General features: G+C 45.5%; 1 long non-coding RNA gene and 2 gene segments (V, D, J or C); all 3 read left to right on the top strand.

Moving 5' to 3' along the window:
• The first annotated feature begins 3,497 nt into the window (after positions 1-3,497).
• Positions 3,498-4,046, top strand: LOC140716298 (Ig heavy chain V region 914-like). The segment is given in 2 exon segments: positions 3,498-3,569; positions 3,679-4,046. Coding segments are annotated over 2 exon segments (414 nt in total).
• A 328-nt stretch (positions 4,047-4,374) lies between these two features.
• Positions 4,375-18,181, top strand: LOC140716296 (Ig gamma chain C region-like). The segment is given in 6 exon segments: positions 4,375-4,457; positions 11,047-11,358; positions 12,240-12,539; positions 16,117-16,419; positions 16,505-16,828; positions 18,135-18,181. Coding segments are annotated over 5 exon segments (1,092 nt in total).
• Positions 18,182-18,382: 201 nt separating this feature from the next.
• LOC140716235 (uncharacterized) lies at positions 18,383-20,044 on the top strand. Its single transcript, XR_012096273.1, has 2 exons — positions 18,383-18,713; positions 19,344-20,044. It is a non-coding gene; the product is annotated as an uncharacterized lncRNA (long non-coding RNA).
• Positions 20,045-24,098: the final 4,054 nt, after the last annotated feature.

The following is a 24,098-nucleotide window of genomic DNA, read 5'->3' as shown; positions in this document are numbered from 1 at the left end:
TTTCACTGTTACCATCAGGTAAGAGGTACCCTCTCCAAAGCGTCCACATCATTCCTGTAATGCAATGACTCAAACTTTACCTGCTCCAAATGTGAAATTATCAAACAAACTCAAGATACGCTGGAGAATTTTGGAAGGGATCCTGTATGATCTGAGAATTCGGCAGAGGCTCTCCCTGTGGATGCTATCAAAAGCCTTTTCAAAGTCCATGAAATTTATGTACAGTTGTCTCTGCCACTCTGTGCACTGCTCCATGATATGCAGCATGAAGATCCGGTTGACAGAGCCTCTATTCTTCCTGAAGCCAACTTGCTCCTTCAAGCAAACATCAACAGCATCTGTAATCTATTGGACAATGACTTTGGTGAGAAAAAAGTGTGATGCCACACCAGTTGTTGCAATCACTTGGTACTCCTTTCTTGGAAATCCTAACTCCCTTTGTCCTTGGGCACTTGTCCCCATTACCAGATTATAGTAAACAGTGGATGTAGGATGACTGCTGCAACTTTTGGTTCAGCTTTGAGCAGATCAGCTTTCAAATTGTCAATTTCTGGAGCTTTGCTGTTTCTTAATGAATTAATCACAGTAACAATCTCTTCTTTCTTGTCTGGATCTGTGTTGATATCAAGGTCCTCTGTGACTATTCAGTAAATCTCTGAAATACCCTATCCATCATGCTTTGTGCTCTTGTCAAAAGCAAACTGTTCCTACCTCCTTTCCATATACCAATTTAGAAAGCTTTTCTATATTTTCCTGATCACATCGACTGGCTGCTGCTGTGGCCACAGACTCTCCATGCAGACTCTCTTATCCATTCTTAGAAGCTCTTCACTTTCTTTCTAGCTTCAGTGAATTCCAATGGAAGTTTCACCTTAATTCGTGTTAACTTTGCATTGAACATTTTCTTCCTAATTTTCCAACTTTCCTCTAAGGCTGTCCATATTTCCTGCTGTATCCATTCTTTGTTTTCCTTTCCAGCTCTGTAATGTAGACAAGCCCCGCTGCTCTCGATGAACACTGACACAATCTGTTTCCACATAGTGTTGATCTTGTCCACTGACACATTCTCACCAAAGCCTGAAATCTGTTCTTAAATTTAATGGTGACAGTAGATCTCACACTGGTGTCCTTGAGCTTCACAACATCAAAATGTCCTTGTACACGTGCTCTGGTCCCAGTGCTTCTCAGCTTGAGTTTCATCACTGCTACAGCAAGGTGGTGATTACTTCCTGTATCTGCTCCTCTCTTCACCTTTACACCCTGCAAGGGTCATCTCCACGTACCATTGATCATCCAATGGTCAGTCTGGATCTTGTCACTTCTACTGGGTGAGCACCATGTCAGTTTGTGGATTTCATGGTGTGGAAAGAGGGTCCCTCCTGTGACCAGATTGTTCATGGCACTGAATTCCACCAGTCTTTCACCGTTGTTATTCATTGTTCCACATCCTTGCATACACATGACCCTAGTGAAGTCCGAGTTGTTATTTCCCACTTTGTCATTTAGATCTCCCATGATGATGATGATTATGTCATGGTGCAGTGGTAACTCTACCTCTGCTGTTTGTAGATGTCCTTTTCTTAATGTCACTATTGTTATTTGGAGCATAGCACTGGATCACAGTCATGTTCACTTGCTTCACTCTCAGCCTGACTCTCACCAGCCGACTGTTGATTGGTTTTCACTCCAGCGGGCACTTCTCAATGCCTTTCTTCAAAATGACAGCTACACCATCATGATGCTGACCATCTTCCTTTCCTGAATATAAAACTCTTTCACCAGTTGCTGCCTTTAGTCTGCTAGAACCTGTCCATCTGTTTTCACTGGCGCCAGTGTGTGTTGGCTGTAATGACACATTACTGTGGTTATCAAGTCCCAGGTGGTGACTAGGGAATATCATCACACTCAGATGCAGAAGGATGCTTCATTGCTGTTTCCGTAACTGTGAAGAGAGTCCTTGACGAGGACAATTTGGACCCAAATGCTGGAGTATCCAAGGCAAGGATCAGGACACGGTATCAAAATGGATTGAGAACTGAGCACGATTGGCTGGCTGGTGGTGTTGTGGCGTTCTGGAGCAAATGGTCCCGAGTTTGAATCGAGCCAGCTCCCTTGCACGTTTTCCAACCGTGCTGGGTTCAGCGTCGAGCTAGCAACTCGACCTACTAAAAAAAAACTGGAGAATGCTACAGAAACGGCACATGATGAGCAACCACCAAAAATATTGGTGCAAAAAGCTTGTCATGACGGCACCACCAGGAGTTAAGAGCATTCTTCTCTTGCACTGAGCACAAAATAAACACCAGACGATATCATGAGTAAGGTTACAAATCATCACCGAACATCAGTTCAGATATTCTTTAAATACTCAATTCTTTGGGCCCAGCCCCATTTAGCGCCCCTGATGTCTCCGCCAGGAGTCATTCTCTTCTACTGAGCACAAAATAAACACCAGATGATATCATGAGTAAGGTTACAAATCATCACTGAACATCAGTTCAGATGTTCTTTAAATACTCAATTCTTTGGGCCCATCAATACCAGCTATCCATACACCGGAGAGTTAGAGAGTCTGAATCCTGGAAGCTGGCGCTGCTGGGAGCATCTCGTAATGATAACAATTTTTATTTTTACCTAGTCAGGTTCACTAACCCTGAAACTCCGAACCTGGTGGAATGGTGGACCACTCTTTGTCTGATCTCTACCCTTTGACCTGTTTGGCATGGGTGTCCCTACCTAGAGCTAAAGCACAAGGCAACATAAAACTCCAACCAACACAGATCTCTGGGTCACTGAGGCACTCAAGGCTCCAAACCCTACAGCAAGGTTGTGGTCCTTTGGACGGATCATTTTGATTGCTGTCATGGTGGGGTTGTTGTGTCAGGTTTTGGGAAGTTCTCCACCATCTGTCCCAACATTGATCCCTCAACCAGCACCACAGAATGTCTGATCTCTTTATACTTCATTGCTGTGTCTCTAAGGCAAGCATCTGTGCACTGACTCGTGTCTCTCGGGAGTATCTGTCCACCAACTGTTATCTCTGGGTGATATCTATTCATTGACTGGTGTCTCTCAGTCCCTCTCTCTTAGGGGGATATCTGTCCACTGACTGGTGTCTCTCAGTCCCTGTCTCTCAGGGGGATCTCTGTCCACTGACTGGTGTCTCTCATTCTCTCTCGCTGGGATTCTGTGTGTTTCAGTTTACACAAACTGTTCATCGCTGAAATTGATGAATCGAGCAGAGTGTGACAGATCTTTAATCCGGATCTGGTCACTGCCGCTGACCTGCCGCCTGTTGCAGAGACAAACATCTTTTGGGGAATTGAAATCGCTGCTGTGGGCGGGGACAGGAAGCTGCGCCTCTGGTTTCAGTGTGTGAGAGCCTGTTCAAACCGCGGCTCCCTCTCTCACTCACAGCCCACGTCCCTATTTAAACAGCGCTCACTGCGGCTCCGGACAAAGCCGGCCTGAGCTGAAGCTGCCGATCTCAACAGTGTCCAAGTCCGGCTCAGTGTTCAGGGCGATGGGGGTCGTTCCTTATCTCTGTCTCCTCCTGTCTTGTCTGGCAGGTGGGTGTCCCGCGGCTTGTCGCTCACCCGGGACCGGCTGTTTCTCGGAGGCTTTGTGAATCCCTGCCCGTGGAACATTTTATTAATTTCTGCTCTTTTTTATTGACAGGCGTGCGGTCCGACACCGTGCTGACACAGCCCGAGTCAGCGGTGGTAAAGCCCGGAGAGTCTCACACACTGTCCTGTGCAGTCAGTGTGTTCAGCCTCAGCAGCTATGACATGCACTGGGTGAAACAGGTCCCCGGGAAAGAGCTGGAGTGGGTGGCGGCTATATCGGGTGGCGGTAGCAAGTATTACGCGTCTGAGGTCCGGAGCCGGTTCACTATTTCCAAGGACAGCAGCACCGTTTATCTGCAAATGAACAGCCTGACACTGGACGACACGGCCACCTATTACTGTGCGCGAGAGGCCTATGGGGTGGACACTGGGTATATGGACCACGGTGACGGGGAGCTGAACAGAAACTGGTCCCGATAAAGGAGCGTCTGCAGCGCAGTCTGTCTCCACGGATTCTGCATTGCTGCTTCCCAGAGTCAAATCCCCGAAGCCTGACTCGGACTGCTGGGTGTAAATGTCCATTTCTGGACAAATAAAAGCCTAAAAGGATTCGGCTCTGATCCTGGGGGATGGTGGGAGCCGGTGTCCACAGACAGTAAAACTGTGAAAATGTCTCTTTTATTCACACGCCATGAAGAGACAAGAACGGAGATTGGGATGGAAATCCAGGAACCGGCTGCTCCCGGTCCGGACAGGGATCATGTTGACATTTTACTGAGATTATTGGATGTGACGGGCAAGTGAAGTTACTGCACTGGGTGAATGGGGAGACGGAGCACTGTGATTATCTTGATTACTGGGGCGGAGGAACCTCGCTGACAGTGACTTCAGGTAAGACCAACTTCTCAATTGCATCTTCACGGACTAGAATTTTATTTATTTACGGTTTTGGCGAATTCTGTGATTTAACTGAAATCAGTGAGATATTTAGAGCGAGTACATGAATCTCCCCGAACCGGCGGGTTTCTCTAGAGCCCAGTAACAGTACAAGGGTACATACCCCACCCCACCAGTGAACTGTCCACAGACCGGGAACAGGCTCAGGGGAATGGGGTCGGATCTTGTCACCAGACTCTGCCTTGACACCAGCCGGTTGTGCTGAGTGAGCTCAGTGTTTGGTTCAAGTCTGGCTTCTGATCCTCAGCACCAACTGAAGCCACGTTCAGGGGCTGAGCGTTTCAGTGCAGTTGAACTCGTTCCCTGTCAGTGACAACAATGGATCTGTTCAGTGTCAGGTTATTGGGATCGGGTTTTACTGTCGGCTGCTTTCATGTTGAAGGTAATGGGATTGAGACATAATCTGAGGGAATGGTTACACATGTATGATCTGGTTGATGGCTCAATATCCCCAGGTTACAGGTGGGTGTCAGTCTTATCAATTAATGTCCGGCGTGAGGTCCGTCCCGGGATACAGCAAAAGTATCGGCGATATCCCAGGATTAATTGATGGGATTAAGGTTTTAGATTAATACCCTGATGGGTGAAGAGGTGGGCTACGGTGGGCGAGAATTTTGGAGTTGGGAAGGCAGTGGGGAAGTGGTGCAGGAGGGTAAGGCAGGGAATTGAAATCACAATTCCTTCACACATTCCGGGCAGCCTTGCGGAGGAGGGGGGAGTGGGGCAGGTGGGGTGGGAAGGGAAGCGTTCAAGTCAATAATGTGTAATAGGGGAGCATTTAAGTGCTGGTTTCTTGATGAACGTTTGTGATCTGGAACACACTGCCTGAATGATGGTGCTGGCCAACAGCGAGTGTAGAGAGGGAACAGGACGAAATCCGCCTTTTGTAGGGATACAGGGAAGAGCAGAGAGACCAATGGGTTTATTGGGTTTGCTCAGCTAAAGGGAAGCACAGACACTATGGGATGAATGGCCTCACTCTCTGCTCTGTCATTCAAAGGAATCAGTATTTATCTTGTAAATCTGGGAATTTCTTCCGCAAAGGGATTCCAACAATCACTCAAGGGTACACAGAGCACGAGTTAAATGCAGATTACAGCTCCCATGTGCTATCCTGGCAGCCACGGATTAGATACAAAGATCCTTCTGTACTGTCCCATCCCTCCCAGGGCGGAGGCAGCAGAGGTTAGACACAGAGTGAAGCTTCCCCTAACCTGTCCCATCACACACTCACGGGACGCGAGTTGAACTTTACTGTTCAAATGAACTACTTATTCTCAGTTCACAGACGGAGCAACTGCTCTAATTTCTTGCCCTCCTCCATCCCCCGACTGGGTTTGTTTAACAAGTGTTTTCCTACATCAACCAGTGTTACTGGTGATTCAGTGAAAGTGGTTGTGAGATAAAGTGCTGACATTTACAGACACCTTTCATGGTGTCCCCGAGCTCTTCACAGGTAATGAAGTAGTTTCAAAGTACAGCCCTGTTGTAGAGTCGGGAATGTGGAGCCACTCTGCACACAGCAGAATCCACAATCTGCAAGGTGAGAACGATCAGACAGTCTGTTCTGGTGATGTTATTGAAGGAGAAATATTGTCCAGGACACCGTGGACACAGTGATCCAATGGACAGGCTCAAGGTTGGATTCGGAGTGATGACTCAGTTCACCATAATCTGCAGCAGATTTGGATCTGTGGTCAGATTTCCAACATCTTAATAATTGGTATTATTTTTAAATCTAGTCATTAGTAATGATGACCCTTCAGTTTTACTGATGCCCCTCGGGGAAGGAGATCGCTCATCCTTACCCTTCCAGCCTATTTATGTCTCCAGACGCATTAATGTGTTTGTTTCCAAATGCCCTCTGAATGGCAGCTCAGATGTGTAATTCATTCAGACTTTACCGGCAAAGATGAATAAATAAAATTCCCATCTGTTGTTCATACTACCCGATGTTCTATCCACTTACTGCAATACAGACTAAAATCAGACTGTCTCCCCCGATCTACTGATTCAACATCGATCATTTTGTACAAATACTCAAGTGTCATTAATTGAAAATTTCTTCTGAGCTGATCCAGACAGATTCAGTTCCCCTCTTCACCCCAGCACCCCGTGACCCACCCAGTTCCAGTTCCCCTCCACCCCAGCACCCTGTGACCCACCCAGATCCAGTTCCCCTCCACCCCAGCACCCTGTGACCCACCCAGATCCAGTTCCCCTCTTCACCCCAGCACCCTGTGACCCACCCAGATCCAGTTCCCCTCTTCACCCCAGCACCCTGTGATCCACCCAGATCCAGTTCCCCTCTTCACCCCAGCACCCTGTGACCCACCCAGATCCAGTTCCCCTCTTCACCCCAGCACCCTGTGACCCACCCAGATCCAGTTCCCCTCTTCACCCCAGCACCCTGTGACCCATCCAGATCCAGTTCCCCTCTTCACCCCAGCACCCTGTGATCCACCCAGATCCAGTTCCCCTCTTCACCCCAGCACCCTGTGATCCACCCAGATCCAGTTCCCCTCTTCACCCCAGCACCCTGTGACCCACCCAGATCCAGTTCCCCTCTTCACCCCAGCACCCTGTGACCCACCCAGATCCAGTTCCCCTCTTCACCCCAGCACCCTGTGACCCACCCAGATCCAGTTCCCCTCTTCACCCCAGCACCCTGTGACCCACCCAGATCCAGTTCCCCTCTTCACCCCAGCACCCTGTGATCCACCCAGATCCAGTTCCCCTCCACCCCAGCACCCTGTGACCCACCCAGATCCAGTTCCCCTCTTCACCCCAGCACCCTGTGACCCACCCAGATCCAGTTCCCCTCTTCACCCCAGCACCCTGTGACACATCCAGATCCAGTTCCCCTCTTCACCCCAGCACCCTGTGATCCACCCAGATCCAGTTCCCCTCTTCACCCCAGCACCCTGTGACCCACCCAGATCCAGTTCCCCTCTTCACCCCAGCACCCTGTGACCCACCCAGATCCAGTTCCCCTCTTCACCCCAGCACACTGTGACCCACCCAGATCCAGTTCCCCTCCACCCCAGCACCCTGTGACCCACCCAGATCCAGTTCCTCTCTTCACCTCAGCACCCTGATGTCAGTTTGATGGGTGTTTTTATAAAGGCCCAGAGGAACAATGATCCAGACAGAACTGTACTTACCGTCTGCTGGTCCCGGGATGTAAAAGATCCTCAGCTGCAAATCTCACCGACTGACATTATTGTGCCTCCTGCACTGCCAACACTGAGCAGCTCAGGGAACATCTGTGGGGTGAGAAACAGAGTTAATGTTTCACATCAGTGACCCTTCACCAGACTCTGTCAGTCTGATTTCTGGCAACTCTGCTGCTTCCAGTTTTATTTTACTGGATTTATTTTGATGAGAACAAGTGTTTTTCATTGACTTCTGCAACTCTAGAACATCCCAGAGCCTTTCCCAACCCAGCAAGTACTTCTGCAGTGTGTCACTTCATATGGGGGACTAAACCTGCAACTTGTCTGCATCTTGTTCCCACAAACTGAACTACAACATGACAATCTAGTCTGTGTTTTGTTGGAAGGGAATGGTCACTTTTAGCCTGCAATTCCTAAAGCTCCCCACCACTGCAAATTCCTCATCTGGATCTTGATTGTGCCATAGATGAATAGACAGACACTATTTGGTTGTAGGTTGTCCAAATGGTCCCAGATGCTTGGTCCAGCAATTCTGTTGTTTTCAAGGGTTAACGTCGATAAAGAGCAGTGAGGTTCCTCAGACCTCAGCTGACCAGCTCGTTCCTGAGCTGCTGTGTACCTGGGAGGCTGAGGACAGTGTGGGTGAAATGGTGCTGGCTGTGGCTGGCAATTCCAAAGGGAATCACCAGTGTTCAGCCACTTACACTGGAGTCAGTCCCAGAGTTCCACAGACCACTGTACCCCGGGATTTACTGAGTGACAGATGCCTCCAGAGCTGTTACCACACTCTACCACATGACACCGGGTCCTACTGGAATTCCCAGGGTATCACTGGGAAATCCACCTCCACATTTCCCTCACAGGCTGGACCTGACAAAGGGTCACATTTCCCATTCATCTGACTGGGGATTTTGAGCTTGGGAAGGGATGTGGTCAGGAATGATTTCTGGCAGATTATTATAGTTTAGTGCATTTCAGATGTATAATTTTAAGCAAGATAAGATAAATTAATTGTTGCCACAGGAAGTTACGTCAACTTTAATGTTTCCCAGACATTTCAAACCTGTTAAATTACATGACAGAATTGACACAAGACAATCCCTTCCCCACAATTACCAAGCATAGAAACATAGAAAACCTACAGCACCATATATCGCAATGCTGTGCCGAACATGTACTTACTTTAAAAATTACCTGGGGTTAGCCATAGCCCTCTATTTTTCTAAGCTCCATATACCTATCCAGGAGTCTCTAAAAAGACCCTACAGTATCCACCTCCACTACCATTGCTGGCAGCCACCATACACTCACCACTCTCTGTGTAAAAAAATACCCCTGGCATCTCCTCTGTACCTACTTCCAAGCACCAAGTGTCAGGGTGTTCTGGACCCAGAGTCCCAGCAGGGTGCTGCTTAAGGCTATTTAATGCTGATGCCACGATACATCTCACCACAAGCCTACAGCATCCAGAAACCCAGCGGCGTCCCACCTTTCCCTGTGTAGCAGTGTGGGGAGAGTCCCAGCAGGTTAGAACCAGCACAATTCAGCCTGGTCTGTGTGGACATGGTCCAGTTGGCACCGTGCCCTGTGCTTTCTCTCCTGTGACACTTCACCCACAGCATAGGTCAGCTTGTTCCTCTGTTTCACAGAAGTTGTGTCCCTGGTGGGGAGTCTGACATCAACATTTCACTGGTTGTTTCAGGGTCAGTCTGAAAGGAATGAGAAAGGGACCATTTCTCTGTTCTGCCTGTCCTGTCAACCTGAATCAACTGTTTTTGCTCAGGAAGGCAAATGTTCTGAGTTCACAGTCCCCAGAGACACCTGGAAATGGTTCTAAACAATGCAGCTGTCAGTATTGACCAGTCAAATTATATTGATTCCTATTTACTTGTTATATTTATTTACTTGTATTTATTCTATTTGAAACCCAGATTTCAATATTTTATGGTCTTTGTCCCGGAGTGAATACTGTGAACTGAATATCTCATTATTTGCTCCTGATTGAAATTGGAACCTTCCCACCACTCCACTTCTCCTCCTAATGTTGAGTTTACTGCCCTTTTGATAGCAGAATCAATCTGAAGCTTGTGTGTGTCTGTTGACCATCTTACTGTTGGACAACAAAGTCCTCATCTTCTGTAATTCACACTGTCTGACACATACTCTCCCACTAGTCTCCTACTCCCAGAGTTCCTGCATGTTCTGCTGTGTCCACACTGTCTTTTTGGGTGATTTTAACCTCATCCACCATCAACAATCTGTCACTGACAGAGTCAATCATGAGGTAAATGATGTCACTTCGGTGGGTCAGAACAAATCCCATCCACAACACTGTCCAAGGTAATTCCGACAACTGGTCAAACCACATCTCCTCAACATATCCACCTCTCAAAGCTGTCAATGGGTCAATTAATTAATTGATCTTGACGCTTTTACCTACCTTGGTAAGTCAACACATCTCATTTTCCAGTTAATTGAATTGAGAACCAGTGCTTTCAAGTGTATTTTGCACCTTAAGTGGCTGGGAATTGACACAACCCGCATTTCCTCACAGGACTCTCTGGGCTGGTTGTTCAGTGAGAATATCACCTACATCTAACGGCATTTTGAGATTTCTCCATCTGCCCAGGAATCTCATGTGTTGGCCGACACTGCTCCACAGAGTCTGGACTAATATATTTCCACAGTTCCTCGTCCTTTCTGATGCAAGTTACCATTCCCTCCCAGTTACTCAGTAGTTTCCACAGGCTCAGTGGGGTTGAAATTCTTGCTCAGTCACACATGGTAAATATGTGAGGCAGTGTCAGCTGTATCATGTAGTCTGTTGAGTTGAATTTCAGAAGCAGAGTCCATTTCTCAACCTCCACTATATTGCACACATGGTGATGGAGACCAGGTACCACTATATCCACACCAATCACTCCTCTCATCAACAGCAACACCGAACTGATCAGAAGAATTCAAATAAGTTACTTCTAAATCTTACTTCTTCTGTAAACTCCACTGATCAGGGGCTAACAGACTTTTCAGAATCAGCAATTGTATTTGGATGAGAGACAGATTGTCACTTTGGTATTTTGACTGAAATCCGACCAATCGGACATTGGGTCACTGCCTCAGTCCTGCACTGAAGTGTTGGCCTGGACTGTGTGTCCAAGTTGCCACTGTGGGATTGATCCACACCCTCCTACCTCAGCGACACAGACTCACAGCTGAGTGTTAAAGTGATATCAGCTTTGTTTGATGGGGTGAATAATTTTGAGAACTACTGCTTTATATAATGTCTCCTTTCTCTGTCGGTAATGCATTTATTCAGGGAACCATCTGTGAATTTCTTTCTATTTCAGAGGTCAAGTCTGTGCCATCAGTCTACATCACATCTTCCTGCAACACAGAATCTGACCAAGGCATCAGGCTCCTCTGTCTGGTCAAGGACTATCAGCCTGAGAGCATCAGTCAGACATGGTCCACTAACAGTGGGGACATCACCACTGGAATCAAGAAATACCCGGCAGTGTTGGGGCAAAATTCAAAGTACACGATGAGCAGCTTGCTCGAAGTCTCTGTGGCGGACTGGAAGAATAAAGTCTACTACTGCAAGGCAGGATACAAGCCAAACGAGATTGAGACAGCGGAGTGGCAGAAACGTCAACCTCAACGTTAGTATCAGAAATGATTTATATTTAAAGCTGAACTGATGTCAGAACATAAATCTGGAGTAGGAAGCTTTGTCAGATAATGTAGGAGCATGGCAACTAACTCCTTTATTTTGCTCTAACAATGGCAGTGAGAAACGTATGAAAGTCGATATGAGCACGAAACTGGGTATCAGGATCTGCCTCCATTGTATCCACTCCATTGTCTAATTTCAGGAGCCTCTCCACCACCCCCCCCCCACTAAACCCCTCCCTACAGATCAGCTCCTGTACACATACAGAGACCACTGGCCCATTTTCACCCTGCACACAGAACAAAAATTTAAACTTTACCCCACTCCTCCTGCACTTTCCCCTCCACCCTGCAGCTGCCCCCTCTTCTGGTAAAAGCAATCCCTGGTGAATGTGATAAAGGAATCCACCCCACTGCCCTTCTTTAACCATCTTCTCACAGATCTGAACCAGCCTTTGCCGTTACAACAAAATAATTCCCTCCTGTCCATCTGTTCTTCTTTCCCATTGAAAGTAAAATTGTGTTTCCCAAACTCGCCAGTGGAAACAGTACCACACCATGTCCTCCTGCTCACAGGAGCTGGTATCAGTCATTCTCCATTAAACAATTAGATCACGGCAGGTCTGCACCTCAACCCCATGACCCACCTCTCTGCATTATCATAGCATAGCGGGACACACTGCTGGGAGGCCCAAGTGATACACCCAGCCCTCCCACTCACTGGTGTGAGCCATCAGATCGTCAGATCAGCTGTAAATTAACAACATTCTTGAGAGGGCTGGAACTGGGGAACTAGCCCGGTATGAGGGGGAATGAAATCCAAAGCATGGGCCAAGCAATCATGTACTGACAGATATTAAATGTGTTACAGCTCCGAAGCTCAGCTCCCTTGTTCCATCCCGGGAGGTGATCCACAGTCAAACAAACGCTGTCCTGGGCTGTGTGATATCTGGATTCTCTCCTGACAACGTTACAGTGTCCTGGAAAAAAGCTGGATCTGCCCAAGAAGGCATCGTTCTCCCTTCCACTCAGAGATCTAATGGTACATTTGAAACAATCACTTACCTGACAGTGTCTATGCAGGAATGGACCAAGAAACAGAAATATACTTGTGAAGTGAAGCACGCACTTTCCGGTTTCAGTGGTCAGGTCAACATGACGTATCAAGAGGGTGAGTAATGTCTGAAGAAAAATTAATTAACTTACAGCACTGAACTACCTAACTGATACTCCCACACAATTCCTGTCCCTCCTGTCAATCTTGCTGAGTGATGTACAGATGATCTTTGCACTTTGAATCAACTCATATCACCAGCAGCTTTAACCCCATCTACTGGGCAGGAAAGGTGTAAGATTAGGGTCACCTGTCCATTGTGTCTCAATAGTTTTAGTTGTCTCTGTTTGTAGTCATATTGAAAATAAGTTAGTGAGCAAAGCTCACATTCATGCTTTAGAATCTGGAGAAAATCTCCCTTTCCCCTTTTCACTGTCTTCTCAGTGTTAGTTGCTCAAAAAATATCTCTGCAGTTTTGTATTTGCTTCAGTCCCCAGACTTTGTTTCCAGTGTTTCCTGAGAGACTCTTCTGTCGATTGTCCACTCACTGAAATGTAGGTGCCTGGATTATTTTTGAATTGATGCCCAATCCTCGAGTGAATGTTGTGAACTTGTGTCCTCAGATCCTTGACCAGGTTCAGAGAGCACATGCATTTATCATGGCTGACACAACCTCATCTCGATAGGATGCGATATACAGAGGACAGAGAGTGGGAATATGTGGGGCTCCCTTTTTCCAAGCATGGGAAAAGAGCTGAAAGTATCTAACACTTAAATCTATGAATCTTCCATTTCCAGGTGGAAACTGTTCCAGCTGTTTTTTGAAGCCTGTGCCAAGGTTCTTTTACCAGAGTAATCTCAATGCAACATTCTCAGATGGTTCAACCCAAGAGTATCATTGTTCAGCAGGAAACTGTGAAATAAAGTGATTGGCTGTGTATACAATTCGTCATTGATTTCATTACAATCCACTTACTGGATTCCAGACTTGCCCCTGGTATCCATTGGGATGGAAATTTAACAGAGAGAGAAGAAAACACATTATTCAAACTGACTACCTCTCCAATCACATTTCTATTCGACTTACTACTATCCTGAAGGCCACCGTTTTCAATTTGACTTCCCATTCCCATTCTGACATGTCTGTCCATGGTCTCCTCTACTGCCCTGGTGAGGCCAAAGTCAGGTTGGAGTAGCAACACCTCATATTCCATCCAGATATCTGCCAATCTGATAGCTTGAGTTCTAATTTCTGCAACCTCCAGTAATCTCCCCCAGTTCTTTATTCCCCTTTTTTTCTAATCGCCATATTAGATACCGCCTCATTCTATCACTTCTCCTCATCTGCCCATCATCTACATTTGGTTCCCCTCCTCTTGAACACTTTCCTCCATGGTGCACTGTCCTGTCAGATTCCTTCTGCTTCAGCCATTTATCTCTTCCACTTACCCCCCACCAGCTTCTTACTTCATACCCCCTCCCCATTCACATCCTTTCCCCCTCACCTGGTCTCACCTCTCATCTGACAGAATGTATTCCTCTCCACTCTACTCACCTCTTATTCTGGCTTCTGTGCATTTCCTTTCCAGTACCGGTGAAGCCATTCGGCCAGAAAGATCGACTGTTTATTTCCCTGCATAGATGCTGCCTGACTTCCCGTGTTCCTCCAGCATTTTGTGTGTGTTGTTCAAGATCTCCAGCATCTGTAGAATCTCTTGTGTTTCTGGTTGTCCATACATTCATTCATTTGTGTACATTGTTGCTTCAGTGTGACACAGATCCCAATTCCAGTTTCCTTGGCCAGATTCCCTCCTGTCTGACTCCAGTTGGCAAGAACTGGAACCTGTTTTTCACCCAGTGGCTGTGAGGCACGAGGTGATGAAGGTGAACGGGGCAGAAATTCCAAATTGACTCAGTCAAAGGACAGATGACCCTTTGATAATGTTGGGCACAAGACAAATTGGTGAGACAAGGCACAGGGGTCTAACCAGTCTCCTGTCCAATTGCAAAGTTACATTGATCCATGTGCTGGACACTGAATTCAGTCCAAAAGGGAAACTCAGTGATCCCAAGGAATGTCCAAAGGAGAATGTTTTGATAGAATTACCTAAGCATTGACAGGATTATATGCTTCTTGTGGAATAACACCAGCATTCAGCAATAAGGGGAGCGATCTTGACTCGGTCAGATTTTATGAGAGGATCACATTTCCCAGGGACTGCTGAACATCAGGACCAGGCTGATATGGGAACGAACTGAGAAACCTGCAGAAAACATGTTTAACAACATCACAGTGCTGATTAAACTGGGATTCACAATTCTGTGACCCTTCAGTGTACACCTAGGTTTGCAGATTTGTGATATTACACGACAGCAATGATCATCTAGACTACATGCATGGACTTCCTGTTTTAAAGGAAAATTGCTCATAATCTTACTGAAATGGGAAAGGTTAAGAAATACATATCATACTTTGTCAGATGATCTGTCCCAGACAGACTGGACAGTGTGTGTTACATCTGCTCTTTCTTCAGACAAAGACACAGTCTCACTGAAGGACTCAACCATGACACAAACACAATCAGCCTCCATACTAAATGTCAAAGAACAAAAACACCCACGTGCCCGAAGATGACTGAGTGTGTAAATGGTATACACAAAGTGCAGAGAGCTGCAATGTCCGTGAACTGAAGATCGTGCATTGGGAGACGGCCTCAACAACTTCACACAAAACCGACACTAACCCAGAGGACAGGTGACCCAACACTTGATCAAAGAGCTGTTTTATTCATTTATCATTTCCTGTCAATCACTGATCACTCTGGAACTGAGGGACTTGCTGCCTCATTTCTGATGGTGATTCAGGTTCAGCCATGTTGCTGCAGGTCTGGAGTCACAGACCAGCCGGATCAGATGGGACTTCTCTCCGGAAGATATCACAGGGAATGACACTACAAATACCTCCGTAGACATCTTTGTATTTCAAAAAAAATTGATGAATTGAATTTAAACTCCCATCCACCAGGTTGGGATTTGAACCCATTTTGCCAGTTCATCAGCCCAACAACTTAATGATACACTGTGACCATGGCTGCTCATTTCAAGAGAGACAGTGGTTTCAATGTTTGTAAGCACGAATACTAAAATCACAGGCACCAGCAGAAGTAGTGCCCATTTATGAATGAGCAGAGTTGAAAGAATATGATGTTTTCCGAAGTTTGTGTGGGTTTTGAAGGTTGCAGGGATGAGGAGAGGCACAGCCACAGTAAGACTGGAATGTCGGGATGTGAAGTTATTAAACTGAGTGAATTCCAGGCTTAGCCCAGATGGAGAAAGGGATTATCATTGATTCACAGTGTTCATTGATACTGATCAATGGCACTGAGTCTTCAAGCAAAGAATATACTGAGCTGTGTCTCTGCTGAGAAATCTGCATGCTTCTCTGTCTCACAGTGAACTAATTGATGCAGTTATTAGAAAGGGATTCAAAACCGAGTTAGCATATCCTTTGTTCTGATTTTCTTTTCTGAATCAAAACTTGGAGGAATATGAGACACGTGATTCAGCCCTGGGTGTTTCTGTTATTCTGTTTGCATTAAATGCATCTGTCATGTACTGATGATCTGTCTTGACCTAACACATCCAATAGAAATATCTCCATAAGATTCTGAGCATTTCCATTTCTAATCCACAGAATTGTCTGTCTTTATTCAAAGTCCCGACATTGAAAAGATGTGGATCGACAAGACTGCTACCGTGAAGTGCATGGTTCTCTGTACAGATCCTGAAGATATCCACATCTCTTGGCATGTGGGTGGGAAGGAGAAAACTAAAGGAATTCACACCCATCAAGCGGAGAGGGACGGGTCCCAATACAGAGTGCTCAGCGAACTCCAGATCAGTGTGGAGGAGTGGTTCAGTGGGGTAGAGTATGAGTGCTCTGCTCAGGAATCTCCTTCATCTTCCCGGGTGTCAGCACGGACCAACAGTACCAAAGGTGGGCAAGAGTCCAGTGATTAAAGGGCCAGCATTAGTTACCTGAGTCAAAATGTTTGACATTTCTGTTTTCTTGTCTCTTCCAGTCGAGATAAAAGGTCCCAAGGTCAGACTGCTGCCTCCACCTCAGGAAGAGACCAAGAAAAGGCAAACGGCCACACTGGAGTGTGTGGTCTCTGGATTCTTCCCGGACCAAATAAATGTCATTTGGAAGAAAGGCAGCTTTCTTTGGAAGATCACCTCCAACACCAGCGCTACACCGAGTGCTCTGGAGCAGGGGTGGACTTTCAGTGTCAAACACTTCCTGACCGTGAGTTTACAGGAGTGGAAGACAGAATCAGTCTTCAGCTGTACAGTGAATCATCCCCCCTCCAACACCCGTATCAAGAAGCAAGTGAAGAACGTCCCAGGTAAGGTCCTGGTACTCACACCATCATCGAAATTGTTTACATTGTGCTATGAATTCAAGGTAAACACTAAATCACAGTGTAGTTCTGGCTTAGTTAATTGAGGGAACTGATAAAGTTCAAAGTACAAAGTACATTTATCATCAAAGTCTGTGCACCACATACAACCTTGAGATTCTCTTCTTGCAGGCAGCCACAAAACAAAGAAACACAATAGAATTCAGAGTCAAACATCCAATGTGTGAAAATGAACAAACAGTTGGACAGGTACATGGATTGGAAGTGCTCCCAACCTTTTTCTATGCCATGGACTCCGACCATTAACCAAGGGGTTTGTGCACTCCAGTTTGTGAACCTCTTGTTTAGAAGGATATGGGTCAAACAGTGGCAAATGGGACTAGTTTGGATGGGGAATCTTGGTCAGAATGGACTTCTTGGACCAAAGGGTATGTTTCCATGCAGTGTAACTCTATAATTCTAAAATTCAAGTTGTGCAAACAATAAAATTTAAACAAACAATCAACAGAACCTGAACCGCAGAGTCCCCTAAGGTAAATCCACAGCCACGTCACCAGTTCAGGACTGCAACCGGTCCAGGAGACCGATGGCTGCAGGCCACGGCCACGGAACCAGGCTCAGTGCTGAGGTGAGTGCCGATGGCTGCAGGTCGCAGCTGCAGAGTCAGTTCAGTGCTGAGGTGAGTGAAGCCTCACAGAGTAGTGAGCCGAATTCCTAATTCACCTTCACCTTCAACGCCTTAATCTTTTTAATCTCAAATGGCACTGAAAAATGGCCAATCATCTGTTTGTTTCTGCTTTCAACCAACATGATCCAGGCTTTCACCATAGAAATAAGTGTATCCCAGAAAATACTTTCATAACCTGAGGGGAATCTGGATCATTTCACTGGACAGGCACTCTGGAGATCACTGATACTTGTCTTCAAAATGCTCCCTCCCTCTGCCGTTGAACATAATCCCAGCCACTGATTAGTGCCTCAGTTGTGACTGAATTTCCAGCAGAGCAGCTCTCCCTCTGCTCCTGTGTGGGAATAGTCAGCCTGGACAATGTGTAGAAGCCCCTGGAGGGCGGCTTGAACACACAACATTCCGACAATGCAGATGCAAATGTTAGTTACACCTTGAGGAAAAAAGGTATTTTTAAGCATTTGTGACAAAAAGTAAATCTTTCTGCTACTCCCATTTTGAAATATGAAGTGTATTTTCAGAAATATTTTCACTTGAAACTTTGCTCCTGTTCCACCGACACAATCTGAAATACTGGTTATTTTCTGTATTTGTCTTAATTAGTTGCTGGTAACAGTTCAAGTGACCATGAAACTACAAAAACAATGTAAGGGCCAATCTTGTTCATTTACATTCCCTCAGGGTGTTTACCCTGTCTACTCAATAGGGGCGATTCCTTTCTTCACCAATGTAGATTGGTCTCATCTCGCCTTGATGGGACTGGCAAATCATTGACCAGAGATGAACGGAAATGCTGGTCTTGTCAGTGACAAACTCATCTATTGGGGAATGGTGAAATAATAATTATGACATTTCTCCCAGATGAATGTCCAGATACCCACCCCTCAGTCACTTTAAGCAAACCTTCCCTCGAAGAGATCTGGACAAAGAGGACAGCAACCATTCTGTGTGAGGTGGTTCACAGTGATTTACAGGGATTCAGTGTAACCTGGCAGGTGGACGGAAGGAAGAGGGAAGATGGGGTGAGGACTGTGGGTCCAGACAGCAACGGAGGTGAAGACATGATCACCAGCAGACTGACAGTCCCTGGTGCAGAGTGGAACAGTGGGGCTGAGTACTCGTGTGTGATACAGGATGAGAGTTTGCCAACACCGGTGAAGAAATCCATCAGGAAGGACACAGGTACGTGTGGACAGAATTCAATGTGAGTCCGATCTCAGTAATATGACATATTTATCACCATCCAGCAGGGTGATAGACTATAGAAAATGAGAACAGGAGTAGGTCATTGGGTCTCTCGATCTGCTCAACCATTCAGTCTGTTCTCAGCTGATCATCCAAATTCAATTCCTGTTCCTGCTTTCTCCAGATATCCTTTGAGCCATTCACATGAAGAACTATATACAATCCACTCGAGAATGTATTAGATAATAATTCTTCAACAGGTTCTCACTCCCTCTCACACGTACACAGCTGAGACTGCCACCCCTGCTCCAGGGGAGATGGAACAAACAGCACAGGATGATGCAAGTCCAGGGGCTGAGTTCCACTTACTGTCGAGTTGCTGTGTTCAGCGACTCCCATTGATTGAACTGTATGGACTAACCTTGCTGGAAGCTGTAAAATGCAGCAGGTTCAAGATTTCCACTCCACAAATCCCAATGATGAACAGAAAGGGAAAAGCCTTTAGTTTCAGATAAAGTGAAGTCTCTCAGATTTAGAAATTGTTCATGTTGGTACAAGACCAGAATCTGTCGGGTAAGGAGGGAATTATTGGAAGATTCATTCTAACTGAGATTCTCTCTGTTCCAGGGTGTGTTCTGACTCGTCCTCACGTCTACCTCCTCCCCCTTCATCAGATGAGGTAGACACCGATCAGACTGTGACCTTGATGTGTCTGGTCACCAAGTTCTCTCCCACAGAGATCTATGTGGCCTGGATGGCCAATGACACCCTTCTGAAGACAGGGTTTATGAATCAGCCGGTGACCAAGGACCCCAGAAAAGGCTGGAACACAATGACCAGTCAGCTGAAGGTTTCTCCTGAGGAGTGGAAGAGCGGCACCACTTTCTCCTGTGTGGTGGGTCATGAGTCGCTCACAACCAACCTGTTCCGAAGCATCAATAAATCTCACAGCAAACCCACCCTGGTCAATGTCTCACTTGTTCTGACTGATAGTTTTAAATCTTGTGTGTAACACTGTGTGATTCAATCCATGAAACCCTAGTTTTGTTAGTTTTATTATTATTAATTATTAGAGAGGATTATTTAGCTGATTAAAACATGATTAAAATCTGGACCTTTCAAAATAATTAAGAATGAAATTAAGATCAACAACCAAATTAAACTACAAACATGATTCACCACAAATCTCTGAGTTTGTGTGTACATTCTCAGACCTTCTTCTGCCATGCTTGAATGGATTTCAACCCTGTCTGGGACTGCACAATGTATTAAATCTTTGTATCTGTCAATGTACTGATCCAAGTTCAATAAATATAACTTGAAAATGTCTTGGTTGTGATTTTTGGAAATGGCAAATAAGGAACTTTCAACATGAGGTGTCGTTGGTGACCCACACAGTGAGAAATCGGTGTCTTTATATCTCTGGTGTCTAAACCCTTCCTGCATCAGCTGTAAACTAATGGTCAAAGAAATTAGAACCTACGGTATCTGAGAAAGAGTTGAGAGTTGAAACCACTTACCAAACGTCATATCTGTGTCAAATATGTCGGATTGCTGTTTGAGGGCTCCTTGTCCCCACTAAGATTGCTGCTCCTCACCTGGTGCCTGTGTGTCACAAACTAAATGAAATGTATCATTGTTGGGAACTGTACTATTGCAAAGGCGCAGTTAAACCTCCATCTATCATGGCAGACAGTTTGCATCTGTACTGAAGGGGGACTAATATCCTAGTGGGAAGGTTTGCTTGTGCTGCAGGGTAGGGGTGGGGGCTGGTTAAACTAAAGTTGCTGGAGATGAGAACCAGAGTATAGGAACAGATCATGGAGAGGTTGTGGAGTCAGAGTTTGTTCAGACATCAGACAAAGTCAGGAATCAAAATGTTGAGTGTGGTGTGAGTGTTATGTACCCCTAGGTTTCATATTTTCTGTGGTTTATCACTTTAAAATGTCGGGGGAATGAGACTGGCTTTTGGACACTGTTTGGGCTGTTAGAAAGAGAGAGAGGGAGGTGTCCATTGCAATGAGAGAGACAGAAATTGCTCGAAGGATTGATGTTATGGTTTCTCTACAAGTTGTTTACCTTTCCAAGGACATTTGTCTGCTTGCAAAGTTCTTGCAGAGAGAGGAGGATGGTGCAGGTTGATGGACAGCTGGTGTCCAACATGTGGAGATAAGAACCAGGTCCACAGAGACACAGAGACACACAGTTTCGGATACTGAATGAGCATTATTGCGCCCACAGGAAGGTGGGGGCTTTTGGAGGATCGATTTGGGGAAATAGATCAGTGGCTCTAGCAGTGTGAAAAGGTGTGACCAGTGGGGAATCATTTGTGTGTCCACCCTCGCCTGGGTGATAATTCCATCACTGAAGAATGGTCACATGTTATTATAATCACAGTCGGTGACTTCTACAGGACTTCGGAGAACAACAGGGATTTCGGAAGACCACGGAAGACAATGGGAAGATCGATGGCATCATCTCTCTCTCTCTCTACAACGCTACTCAAATAACGACCTCGAACTGAACTGAACTCTCTTCATCAGCGTAAAACTCTATCCATTTACCCCAGGTTTGAAAGAGCCTAGTTTTGCTCCTAGTTCCACACACACACACACCTCTCACTGCTAATCTGTTCAAATATATCTACATTTATAGTACTGTATTGCGTAGTTACTAATAAACATTATTAGTTTAGAGCAATACCAGACTCCAATGTGTTTTCCATTTCTGCTGGTTCTTTGACCCGTCACGTGACAGTGGGTAATGTTCTGAGCTGCGTATATTTCAAAGCAAGTATTATTGTAGGAAAGGCAGATGAGCTCAGGGCAGAGCTCAACACAAGAAATTATGATATGGTGGCCATTGGTGAGACTTGGTTGCAGGAGAGGCAAGACAGGCAGCTCAGTATTCTGGGGTTCCATTGTTTTAGATGCAACCGAGTGGGAGGGATTGAAGGCGGAGGTGTGGCATCAGACATCAGTGAAATTGTCACAGCAGTATTCAATCAGGTTAGACTGGAGAACTCCTCTTGTGAGGCTTTACAGGTGGAAATGAGGAATAAGAAAGATATGGCCATGTTAATGCGGCTATATTGTAAACCATCCTGCAGGATATAGAGGTACAAATTGTGGGGAGATCACACACTATTGCAAGAAACATAAGATTGTGATAGTAGGTGATTTCAACTTTCCACATTTTGACTTGGACTCCCGTACTACAAAAGGGATTGAGTTTGTCAAATGTATTCAGGAAAGTTTCCTTAATCAGTACATAGAAATCCCAACAGAGTGTGTGTGATACTTGATTTCTTATTCAGTCTCTGGTTAAGAAGTACAAGGAAGTGCTCAGCAGGTATAGGCAGGTAGGGACAAATGAGGTACTTATGGAATATAAGAAATGCAAGGGAACACATAAGAAAAAAATAAGAAGGGCTAAAAGCAAGGACAAGGTAGTCCTAGCGGACAAAGTGAAGGGGAATCCCAAAGGACTCGACAGATATGTCAAGAGCACAATGATTGCAAGGGAAGAAATTGGTTCTCCAGAAGATCAGAATGGTAATCTATGTGTGGTGCCAAAAGTGATGGGGAGATCATCAATGGATTTTTTGTGTCTGTATTTATTTGGGAGATGGACAGAGAGTCTATAGAAGTGAGGCAAAGCAGAAGCGAGGACATGGACCCTTTACAGATTACAGAGGAGGAGGTTTACTGTCTTTAAGCAAATTAAGGATTGTGGGGAGTGGGCGGGTGGCTAGCAGAGAAATTTAAAACATCTTTAACACCAGGTGAGATACTGGAGAATAGCTGACGTTCCATAGGTTAAAAAAGGCAGTAAAAATAAACCAGGAAATTTAGGCCAGTGAGCCTGACACCTGTTGTGGGAAGGCAATCGGAAGGTCTTCTAAGGGACTGGATATATGTGTATTTGGATAGACATGGACAGATGAAGGATAGTCAGCGTGGCTTTATATGTGTAGGGCATGTTTAACCAATCTTATGGAGGTTATTGAGGAAGTTACGAGGAAAGTTGATGAAGGAAACGCTGTGGATGTTATATACATGGGCCTTAACAAGGCATTTGACAAGATCCCAAATGGGAGGGTGATCAGGAAGGTTCAGTCGCATGGCATTCAAAATGAGGCAGCAAGTTAGATTGGATATTGGCTTTGTGGGAGAAGCCAGAGAGTGATAGTAGATGGTTGCCTCTCTGACTCGAGGCCTGTGACGAGTGGAGTCTCGCAGGGATCGGTGCTGGGTCCATTGTTGTTTGCCATCTGTATCAATGATCTGGATGATAACATGGTTAACTGGATCAGCAAATTTGCTATTGACACCAAAATTGTGGCTGTTGTGGGCAGCAAGAAAGACTATCAGATCTTGTAATGCGATCTGGAAAATTTGGTAAAATAGTTTGAAAAATGGCTGATGGAATTTAATGCAGACAAGTGTGAGGTGTTGCACTTTGGTAGGACTAGCTAAGACAGGTCTTACACAGTGAACGATAGGACAATGAGGAGTGCAGTAGAACAAAGGGATGTGGGAATATAGGTCCATAATTTATTGAAAATGGAGGCACAGCTAGAATGGATCATAATGAAATATTTTGGCACATTGGCCTTCAGAAATCAAAGTACTGAGTACAGGAGATAGGATGTTATGTTCAAGTTGTATAAGACATTCATGAGGCCGAATTTGAGTTGAATTGAATTTAATTAACTTTATTAATTACATCCTTCATATACATGAAGAATAAAAATCTTCAGCTGTTCAGTTTTGGTCTTTTACCTGTAGGAAAGATGTAAATAAGCTTGAAATAGTACAGAGAAAGATTAAAATGATGCTACCAGGACTGGAGAAACTGAGTTATCAGGAAAGATTATATAGGTTAGGCCTTTATTCCTTGGAACTTAGAAGACTGAGGGGAGATTTGATGGTGGTATGCAAAATTATCAGGAGTATAGTTAGGATAAATGCAAGCAGGCTTTTTCCACTCAGGTTGGGTGGGACTAGAACTTGAGATCATGGGTTAAAGGTGAAATGTTTAAGGGAAACCTGAGGGGAAAATTCTACACTTAGAGATTTGAGAGAGTGTGGAATGAGCTGCCAGAGAAAGTGGTGCTTGCAAGCTCGATTTCAATGTTTAAGAGAAGTTTGGATGGTTACATGGATGGGAGGGGTATGGAGGGTAATGGTCTGGGTGCAAGTCAATGGGACTTGGCAGTTTAAATGGTTCGGCACAGACCAGATGGGCCAAAGGGCCTGTTTCTGTGCTGTACCTTTCTGAGACTCAATGATTATCAGACAATGACCAAGACCAGACAGTCTGCATCTGCATTGAGTGCAGTTGAGAAGAATCCAGATTTCTGGACTCAAACATATCAAA

Source organism: Hemitrygon akajei, chromosome 25 (genome assembly GCF_048418815.1).
Source record: "Hemitrygon akajei chromosome 25, sHemAka1.3, whole genome shotgun sequence".
NCBI lineage: Eukaryota > Metazoa > Chordata > Chondrichthyes > Myliobatiformes > Dasyatidae > Hemitrygon > Hemitrygon akajei.
Note: the sequence above shows the minus strand (reverse complement) of the source record. Positions and strands in the feature narration are given on the sequence as shown.